Source organism: Astatotilapia calliptera, chromosome 3 (assembly GCF_964374335.1).
Source record: "Astatotilapia calliptera chromosome 3, fAstCal68.1, whole genome shotgun sequence".
Taxonomy (NCBI): Eukaryota; Metazoa; Chordata; class Actinopteri; order Cichliformes; family Cichlidae; genus Astatotilapia; species Astatotilapia calliptera.
This window is the reverse complement of record NC_137424.1, coordinates 48399970-48410914: the sequence shown is the minus strand read 5'-3', so window position 1 is coordinate 48410914 and position 10945 is coordinate 48399970. Positions and strand designations below refer to the sequence as shown.

The 10945-nt window shown below is 36.4% G+C and overlaps 1 protein-coding gene across 1 annotated transcript; it reads right to left on the bottom strand.

Moving 5' to 3' along the window:
- Positions 1 to 1593: 1593 nt before the first annotated feature.
- Positions 1594 to 7248, bottom strand: LOC113014014 (uncharacterized). The gene is made up of 9 exons (XM_080295588.1): positions 7218 to 7248; positions 6201 to 6389; positions 5260 to 5554; positions 4908 to 5059; positions 4523 to 4820; positions 4226 to 4371; positions 3694 to 3949; positions 2083 to 2261; positions 1594 to 2004 (listed from the first exon to the last, which is right to left on the bottom strand). Exons 1-9 carry the CDS (start codon positions 7246 to 7248, stop codon positions 1916 to 1918), a joined length of 1635 nt encoding a protein of 544 aa, XP_080151714.1. The 3' UTR covers positions 1594 to 1915.
- Between the last annotated feature and the right edge of the window lie 3697 nt (positions 7249 to 10945).

The following is a 10945-nucleotide window of genomic DNA, read 5'->3' as shown; positions in this document are numbered from 1 at the left end:
GCTTTAAAATAATAATATGTATTACTATTTTTTTAATAATTTGTTTAGAAAAACACTGAAAAGACATCTTTCTAACTCTGAATGAAATTTCTTTCACGTTCATCTTTGTGGATTAAATGATGTAGATAAAATACCTGCCCGCTAATGTCACAGCAAGTTTGTGTTTTCTGTCAAAACTAAAAAACAAACACGCCTGTCTGGAGAAGGCAGCGATGCAAATGAGAAAACACAACAACACCTGACTTAAGATCTGCATCTTCTGAGAATATTTGCTAAATTCAAATCATTAAGAGGCATCTGACCTCTCAGTATTTTGCATCTGTTCAAAATTACATCAAAAGCAGTTTGCCTTTTACACTGACTTTAAATTAATAATATTTGGAAAATAATATTTGTTAAACTTTTTTTTAGTTCATGTAGTGAAATGGGTTCATATAAAAATGTTTTTGTTTTTATTAAATATTTTGCAAGATTTCACAGTTTAGCCCCGGAGTCACCTCAGTATACATAAGGAAAACTTTTTGCATCACGTCTAGTCATGCCTGTCTGGAAACGCTAGCAATGCAAATGAAAGAAAAAACAAGGACACAGCCTGTGACTTAAAGGCTATATCTTTGGAGAAATTTTCATTTGCAAAATTCAAATCGTCATTCAAATTGTGAATGAAATGAGAGCAGAGAAAGGCCTCTTAGTATTTTGAAAAGCAAGAATGGCGTCATATATGAAGTGGTGCATATATAGTACATGAGAACACAAACTTTATTTCAGCCTAAATTTTAATTCTAATGAATATGTTTGGCTTGAAACACGATCATAGGAAAAGAAGGAGGCTTTAAAAAACAACAACAAGATAACAAAACAGGAAAATTAGTATGGAAGAGTCTATAGTGGGATTCAGCAGGTGAGGGAATCTTAAAATCAGTTGTAGTGGCTCAGCATGCGGAAAAGTATCATAACTCATAATCATTTCTATTATGAGTTCCAGTAGATTTTTTTTATTGTACAGGCTGTGATCAGGTGACCTGTGCTGTGCTCTGAGGTTTAATGCTCTTTGTTGATTTACAAAACTGGATTCAACAAGATGCAACCCGAATCTTGGCTAATATCCATCCTGTATACTCACAGTACATTTATACTAGACTGTTTAAAGCTGATGCAAAGCTGGAATTCAGTTAATTCAGTGAGTCAGAATAATCATACTGATTATTCTGCTTTATTTTAAATTGTATCTTAAATTGTTACTTTGCGACTGATTTTGGTACATTTTAAATTGTTGCAGGACTGAATATGAAAATGCCACCAAATCCCTGGAAATCTTTCTGACAATCTTTCTAATTAATTTGTTTAGAGACAAAACTTATTTATACTGTCAGACAGCAGGTCTGCAATGATTTTTTTTAATATAGTGTCAGAGAGAATTTAGTAATTACAGACATGTGTGTTGTATGCTATATTGTCCACAAATGAAAAATAACATTTTCGCACTTTGCTGTGCGTGTAGTGTGAAGTGCTTAAGAACTTGTGTTCTTCTGCACAAATAAAAACCAAACTGTTTGATATTGTTATATTTTATAATATACGACTGTCTTTGTTTATTAATCCAAACTTTATTACCACATTTCATCATTACAGTCTTTGCCATAACTTTAGAGGCACTATTATAGGCACTTATTGCTTTATATAATGCAGAGGAACAACCTCACGTGTTTTGTAGAAATACAATTGCTATGATTGCTATGAGCATTACTACAAACTAGACAGGAAATTATTTAAAGATAAATCATTTATTCATGACTGTAACTTATGAAAAAGATAAACGTAATGTTTTATGCAATTACTGAATTTTTCTAAGAATGGTTTAAAGGAGTGTAAAACATATTCAGATAGAAACTATTTCTAACAAAATAACTATGCATCACAGTTTATACTGTGTCATCTCCTTTATGGACTTGTTGGATCCTTGAGTGCTGGAGAAATAAACTCTCTGCACGCCATCGTCAGCACCTGAAAGAACATGAGGAAAAGTTCAATAAGGCAATACACAATAAAAGCACACAAGCCTTAATGTGGTGTAAGTAAAACCTGATTGGCAGATGAAGTTGAGGCTCTCCTCACAGGGCTGGTCCTGCCAGAGGAAGTGGTCTGTGCTGGCCACGCCTCCACAGGTGCTGGAGTAGCTGTCAGGAACAAAATCTTGTGGCCAATTTAAGAAATTCATGGAATATCCAGACATCCAGAACCACTCGTCTGCTCTGAGGGATCTGTTGTAGAGAAAGTATAACGAACAGATGTAAACTGATTGGAAAATGCAGCTATTGACATTTAACATAAACTATATGATTGATATTTATCTTCAAAATAACAAAATATGTTAAATATACTGGAAAAAATTCCACTGGAAAACAATTTGAATTTTATCATTTTAAGCATAATTTTGCTTAAGTGAATAGAAAATCCAAATGTAAGTTTGACACAGCAATGCAAATAAGAAAACACAACAACACAAAGCATCTAACTTAAAGATCTGTGTTGGGTCTGCGTTTCTGTGTGACTACCTGTTAATGAAATTCAGATTAACAAAGCACAGTAGGTGATCACTGGGAAGATGCAAAAATGCCTGGAATGAGTTCAGAAAATTCCAATTTTCGTTCTTTTTTCTTTTGAAACAAGCATTAAACAAGAAGGGTCATCTCCATCAACCTGTATATGGCGTAACCCCTCTAATCGTCTCACCATACACAAGCACAGGTAAGGTCATAAATGCAGGAAGTAAATATCCTCGCTAAATAAGAGAACAGAACCCTCACATAGGATGTGCCTTCAGTTACACTGTAGCCCCCCTCACCATTCAACAGGCTGGGGAAGACAACAGAAACAAAGGAATGTCTTTGATGATTCAGTTTGAACTGAGACTTACAAATTTAAGTACACAATGACAACATTTAAGATAAGATGAGAATCTTTATTAGTACCACATCTGGAAAATTTGTTTTGTCACAACAGTGCAAAGTTATATAGCAAAAATTAAAGAACACAGGAAAACAATAAGAATAATACACTGTACACAACTGTACAGAATAGAATAGAATAAAAAAATACTATATATAGAATGGAATAAAATAAAATAAAATGTACAATAGGATAAAAATTTAATACATATACAACTGAGTAAAAATACAACTTTGGCAGAATATTTAACATTTTGACTCTAACAATCTGCCTCTTCTGAGAATATTTCCTCAGAAGAGGCGGGGCATCTGACCTCTTAGTATGTTGCAGCAGTTTAAATTTACATAATATGCCTTCTTTATTAACTGTGAAAAATGTATTCCCTATGACACACAATTGGATAAATAATCAGAAAACAAGTAAATATTTTCTTGACTGGGTTTTTTTGTTTTTGGGGTCATTGTGTTGTCAGAAGTTATTTCTTCTTTGAACCATTGGTAGTTATTTTCATTCACTTTGTACATTGTTTGCATTTCTTTCTGGCTTTTCCTGTTGTGTCTTTCTCCATTTATTTGGTTGTTTCTTCTGTTTCTTTGTTCTCATTTGATATTTATGTATAGTTCTTTAACAGATTTTTCCATTTCACTTGTGATTGGAGAGAAGCACCATCTCATTTATGTTATGTCCTGCTCATTATTTAATCTGTGATGTACATCAGCTAAATGTATCTATAGCTATCAGTACCTGCGCAGTCCCATCCAGATGTGGTCTGTGAGGGAGAAAGGAACGAGGCCCAGCAGCTGCTCCAACTCGCTTTGCTCCTGTTGGCTGTGAAGGCTGAGCAGGTCCCAGTAATAACGTCTACAGTGCATCAGAGCATCAGACCAGCAGAGCCTCTCTCCCACCACCGTCACGTTCCTGCCACCAAGCTGCAGGCTCACAGGTGGAGGAGGGGTGGGAGGAGGCGGAGGAGTTGGTAAAGGAGTGACAGCTTCTGGAACTACAGGGAAGTACTTTGCTTTAGGATTCTGTTTGTTTAAGCCAGTTTGGTTGTTATTGTTTTCCTTTCATTTTAACATGTTCCATTGAAATATTCGGCAGTTTAACTGGACACTGAAAGCTAAAAGTTCAGCAAAGTGCATGATGTTCATTTGGTCCTATGAACAATGGTAAATACAAGAAAAAGAAAAAAACAACAACAGTAAAAATCTTACAATAATAATTTAAGCACACAAAACCACAACAATTTCTAAAAAATAGCACAACAAGACCCTACCAGAGAGAGAAGCAAACACTTCCACTTCACACAGGGTTGTGTAAGTCCTTTTTCCTGGTATGATCACAATGATGTAGCGACCTTCCATTTCATTACACTGGAATGTGTATGTTGGTGTACCATCTAATGATGTGATCATGCCACAACTGATGGATGTAGAGAAACAACAAAGAAAATGATAGATTAGAACTTAAAACTATGTTCAGACATTAGTTTTTCTTTGTTTTAAAAAAACAAAAAAATATTGAATTTAATGTTGAAGGAGAAAAGTTACATTTATCAGAAATCAGATCTCACCTGGGGTTCATGTTACCATTTTGATCCAGCGAGTTCCCGATCAGGATCTGTGCCCCAAGAATCCTTTCTATAACAGCATCCTGTCTGTTGATGATGGTGACAGCACTGACTTTATAGACAGCCAGTAAGTCTACTCTCCACCAGGGACCCAGCTGTCCTACAGTACAAGAACAGCATCTTATGTTGAAGTTTCCATTCCTGCACCCATCGACACCCTTTGAGGGCCCAAACACTGGCCCATACCAAGTTGATGACTGTACTGTTTGTTTGTTTAAGGCCACGTTTGGAAGCGGTTCCACTAAATTGTGGAAAAGAAGAAACAAGTATGAATCAGTATCAGGCAGATGTGTTTCAGTAGATCAGATCCAGTCGCTTAAAGCTCTACCTGCTGGGGCAGCATACACCTCCACTTCACACAGGGTGAGAGTCTTCTTCTGTCCAGGAAGAAACACATTCACAAAGCGACCCTCCATGCTGCCTCCATCACACCGGTATGTGTAGGTTTTACCTGCTTTGATATGTGAGATGGAAGCACACCTGACAGCAGAGAGTGTGGGGGCAGCATTATGTTAGTATTATGGACTTCATGTTAAGGAGAAGGTAACATCAAGTAATTAACTAGTCCTGTGGTCGATAATATGTATATTCTAATTGCTGAAACATTGCTGTTCAAGTTATTCTAAAGTAAAACAAACAAAGAAAAAAATCACAATGAACGTTGACTGATATAAAATTACCTGGGATTATTGTTTCCATTGTTCTCCAGTGAGTTTCCTATTCTGATCTCAGCTCCATCCAGTCTTTCAGCACAGCAGTCTCCTCTGTTGGTGACTTTTACAGCAGTGATTGTAAAGCTTCGCTGCAGGTCCACCCTCCACCAGGGGTTGGTCTCGTCTTCAGCCGTGTGGCTACAGAACCCATTGCTATAGAACGAGTTCCGTCTGCCATCGATGGCTTTGGACGCAGTGGCAACAGAGAGTGTAGATGACTGGGTAGCTTCTCCTTTGAGTGCCACATTGGGTAATGGGTATCCTTGAAGGAAAACCAAGAAAACAATAATTTATGTTGTTTGGGCTCTGACAACTCTTATTGATTTATATAATAAAAACACAAAGAATAATTGCATGTCACAGTCCTGGGTCAATTTGACCCAGCGTTCTTAGGTTTCTTGTGTTTTTCTACTTTTTTAGTTCATGATTTATTCCATGGTTCCTAGGTTGTTTATTTTATTTTACTGGATTCCGCCTTGTGTCTCTGCCCTCTGTCTCCCCATGTGTCTGTGTTATATTGTTGTGTGAGTTCTCGTGCCGTGGTTTGTGTTTCATTCTGTTATGTTTTCCATGTTTATCCAGCGTGTCATGTTTGCACTCTTCCTTGTGTTTCTCAGTGTTCCCTCCAGTCTGCATCTCTGTATATTTCCTGTTTTACTCTGAAGGTCTGTGTCTCATGTTAGTCTATTCTGTTTTGCTTCCTTGTCTCGTTGTGCCCAATCAGTTCCACCGGGCTTGCCACCTGTTCCTTGTTCCCTCATGTTCCTGTCTGTGTATTTATATTGTGTGTCATCTCGTCCTCGTTGTTGGTTCATCTGTGTTTCTTCCCTGACATGAAAGCTGTCATTTGTTCTTTGACTCAGTAAATTGCAGTTTTATGTATCTGCATCAGAATTGAAAGTATTTACCGTAATACACTTCAACCTCACAGAGACTTAGGACCTTTGCACTTCCTGGTAAAAACACAGTGACGTAGCGTCCCTTCAAAGAGTTACATGGAAAATAAAACGCTTGTCCGCTGGGAATGTGGGAGATGACAGCACACCTGTGTATGAAACATTCAAAAAGAAAAAGTAAAGAATAAATATAAATAAGTCCTATTGATATGATAAATAATGACTTACGGTTATAAATCAAGCTCTTTCACCTGATGCTTTCAGGGTCACTGATTGTTATTGAATTTCCGATCCAGATTTCGGCACCATCCAGCCCATTTTCCAATTCCTGTCTATTGGTTATCATTACAGTCCCAATTGTATACACATTTACCAGGTCTACTCTCCACCAGGGATCAGATTCTACATTGGTAAGTGTGCAAGACCCACTTTGATAGTTTGCATCTCTATTTCCATCAACTGCCTTACCAGCAATACCCACAGTGCCACTGGTTGAAGATTGGACAGCTTTTTGTTTCAGTGCCAGGTTGTAAAGGAGTTGACCTAAGTGATTAAAAAAAAATATTAATGAAAACATAGAGGGCTATTTTTACATTTTTGCTCGGAATAAGCAATATACATATAAATATACAGATAAATCTAGGTCCAGTGTCAAATTAGTAGTTATTATATTTGTATTTGCCTGAACTGAGACGGATTCATTTTATTAAGAATGAAACGTTGCTCAATTATTGGCTGTGCTTTCTAAATAAAAATCTTTATTTTTTTAATTTTTGCAAACTTGTGATAGTTTGCACTTAACAAATGTGGACGAGAATGTTTTGATTGCAGAAGAAAAATTTACCTGCCAGTGTTCCAGATGTTAATGTTAACATGATGGAAATGCCTGTTAACATACCGACATTTGAAAGATATTTAAAAAAAAGGAGTTATTTTTTTGAATGATCTCACTGATGTGTACATTAAATTCCATCATCTTCATTTTAACTTTATTTTTTCTTAAAGAAAGTTTAAGATACTTTAACTTACCAATGAAGCTCCAACTATGAGTCCCACTCATGGCTTAAGAAAGTATCCAAGTCAAATGTATTGTGGCATTAATAAAATGCAGTAATTGGCAGGTAGACTGACTTACTGTCTCTGTAGTTTTCTTCTAATCACTACCAGTCTCATACTTTACTCCTGCATTTGTTTCAGTATCCAAGAATATGCAAATTTTTAGTCACTGATGTTTGCATGAATGACCACACACTCAAAATCTTCAGACCAAACCTTTCCACTGCATGTTTCTACAATTTAATGTTTAAACATTTTATTTTTCTACATTTTCACTTGCCTTATTACACATTTTTATTCATTTCACTGATCATTACATTCAAAGGCACATAAGCTTACCTCAAAGTCTATCAGCCAGATTGAAGATGATGACACTTACATTTCTCAAGAGTAATATTTAATTTCAACACTAAGGGCTCTTACACAAACAGAGATACCTTTTATACATTTAATATATTGCTGAATTTACAAAAAAAAAAAAAAATGTGGAGGGATATATTCTAAAGTAATAAGCACACATAGTGTATAAAACTTAAGTTACTATGACCATGAGTAATGAACCAATCAGCAGCATTTTAAACAGGGATCAGAAGCACAGCTGTATATGAGTCCAACTCAGTGTATCATCAGAACAAGGGTTTTAAAAAGAGACAATCTGTTTTTTTCTGCAGCTACAGTTTTCCACAGCATCGTTTACATCAGGGGTGTCAAACATAAGTCCTGGGGGCCAGAACTGACCCGACAGAGACTCCAATCTGGTCTGCTGGATGGTTTTGGAAAATGTGCATGGCATGCATTTATGGACTTCTTATAGGTGTACAACTTTTCCTGCTCCTCAAGAGCCATTTGTACTACACCAAAGTAGTTAGGTATTAGATAAACAGTTAAATGACAGAAAAAACCTTTTAATGTGTACAACAGAAATTCCAGTAAAAAAATGAAAGTTTTCATCAGTCAAATAAAGATATAAGGTTTCATACATACAGGAGATCTGGGCAGTGAGCTACAAGAGATTTTTCTGTACTTTTACACACTTGTCATGTAGAAAAACTGAAATGTGCTGTTGAAATTGCATTTTTACAATATTTAAATATGTATAATAATAATATACATACGTTTAACGTTATATAAGCCCAGTCAGATCACAAGAGGATGTTTAGGTTCACTTCACAGGGAACAAAATCTTGTGGCCAATTTAAGAATTTAAAATAAAACATCAAAACAGATTTAAACTGAATGAAAATGTTGCCATTGATGTAGTACTGGCACCACCTGTTTATACTGAGTTTCATATATGCTACATGGTTAATAATTAGCTTTAAAATAATAATATTTATTACTATTTTTTTAATAATTTGGTCAGAAAGACACTGAAAAGACATCTTTCTAACTCTGAAAGCTGAAGGTTGGCTTTTCCACATGAATCGTTCAGTCCAAATTGAGTTAAAGAAAAAAGAAGAGAAAAGAAAAATTTCACTACAAAAAATGGGATTTTATCATTTTTGCTTATCTGAACAAAAGTCTGAATGAAATTTCTTTCACGTTCATCTTTGTGGATTAAATGATGTAGATAAAATACCTGCCCCGCTAATGTCACAGCAAGTTTGTGTTTTCTGTCAAAACTAAAAAACAAACACGCCTGTCTGGAGAAGGCAGCGATGCAAATGAGAAAACACAACAACACCTGACTTAAGATCTGCATCTTCTGAGAATATTTGCTAAATTCAAATCATTAAGAGGCATCTGACCTCTCAGTATTTTGCATCTGTTCAAAATTACATCAAAAGCAGTTTGCCTTTTACACTGACTTTAAATTAATAATATTTGAAAAATAATATTTGTTGAACTTGTTTAGTGCATGCAGTGAAATGGGTTCATATAAAAATGTTTTTGTAAAAACTATACTTTAAAATACTTGAATAAAATCAACATTTAGCAATAAATCAAAACTAAAAATTGGAAGTTTTATTTAAATATTTTGCAAGATTTTACAGTTTTACCTCAGTATACATAAGAAAAACTGTTTGCAACACGTCTAGTCATGCCTGTCTGGAAATGCTAGCAATGCAAATGAAAGAAAAAACAAGGACACAGCCTTTGACTTAAAGACTATATCTTTTGAAAAAATTTTCATTTGCAAAATTCAAATCATCACTGTGTATGAAATGAGAGCAGGGAAGGGCCTCTTTCTATTTTGCATAAACATAAACTGAGTAAATGAGCCTTCTTTATGAAGTAGTACATGAGAACACAAACTTTATTTCAGTCTAAATTATAATTCTAATGAATATGTTTGGCTTGAAACACGATCATAGAAAAAGAAGGAGTCTTTAAAAAACAACAGCAAAAAAAAAAATATTATAAATTCCAGTAGATTTTCTTAGTGTACAGGCTGTGATCAAATGACCTGTCCTGTGCTCTGAGGTTTAATGCTCTTTGTTAATTTATAAAACTAAATTCAACAAGATGCAACCTGATGTCTTGGCTAATATCCATCCTGTATACTCACAGTACATTCATACTAGACTGTTTAAAATTGATGTAAAGGTGGAATTCAGTGAATGAGTCTAATCATTGTCAGCTAAAATTCATATTAAATCCATCACAGGCTTGGAATTGGCTAATTTGTCAATTGTTTGTTACAAATGTTTGTATTTTAATATTAAAAAAATGTTTTTGCCCAAAACATATGTGCACTAAATTGGTATGGTCTGGATCTGGCCCACACAATGTGCTCACACATGGCCCACATACCGCAAAGAATGACGGCCCTTTGGTGGCCCAGATCTGGTTTGCCAGAGGTGCACAAGCACAAGGCCAGTTGCAGACACACTGGTGGTCCTGTGCTGGCCCATGTGTGGACCTCTGGCAAACCAGATCTGGGCCATCAAAGGGCCGTCATTCTTTGTGGTATGTGGGCCATGTGCAAGTTGTGTGCAGCCACGGGCCAGTTGCTGACACACTGCTGGACGAGAACAGTTTCAGCTTTTGCCCAGATGTCAGCCTAATGCGTACCTTAATCAAGCTATGTAATAGAAACATGTGCCAGAACATAATAGTGCAAACGTAACAAGATGATACTCTGTCCAGACAGCGAATGGCCTGATTACTGCAAATGCTCTACACAAGATGGCACGTACTCCTAATCGCACACTTTTTCTAGACTGAGTGCTTCTTAACTACATTCACACACATTGACACTAATGACATGCAGACTGGAGAAGCCAGGAATCAAACCACTAACCTTCCCATCACTAGGTGACCTGCTCTACCTCCTGAGCTACAGCTACCCAGTGGTAAAAATGAGTAAACCATCACTAGGTTTTGGATAAAGTGTAAACTCACAAACCTGTCAAACCTTCATTTGAAACATTGGCTACCATAGCAGTATAGTATTGTAACATGGCATTTGGGTTTTCTAACTAAAATAGGAAAACAGGAACATAAACAGTGCCTCATTGCCAGACCTGGCCCACATCTGGTTGACATGCACTCTGCAATGACACCAGTCAGAAGTGCCAGCTTGATGCGAGATCCCGGCCAGGCCTGCTTTGTATGGGGCTGGGCCACATAAACCAAACAATAATTGGGCCAGATATGACATGCCATCATGCATAGACAGTGCCATCTATGCCAGGCCTGGCCCATATCTGGATGACATACGTCTTATCATGCCAGAAGTCAGCCAGCAGTGCCGGCTT

Excerpts from the sequence above, each read along its gene's own strand:
- LOC113014014 (XM_080295588.1), bottom strand. The coding sequence starts at position 7,248 with ATGAGTGGGACTCATAGTTGGAGCTTCATTG. Across the intron at positions 6,390-7,217 it reads TCATAGTTGGAGCTTCATTG|GACTTATTTATATTTATTCT; the intron begins GTAAGTTAAAGT and ends TCATATCAATAG. Across the intron at positions 5,555-6,200 it reads TGAGGTTGAAGTGTATTACG|GATACCCATTACCCAATGTG; the intron begins GTAAATACTTTC and ends TTTTCCTTCAAG.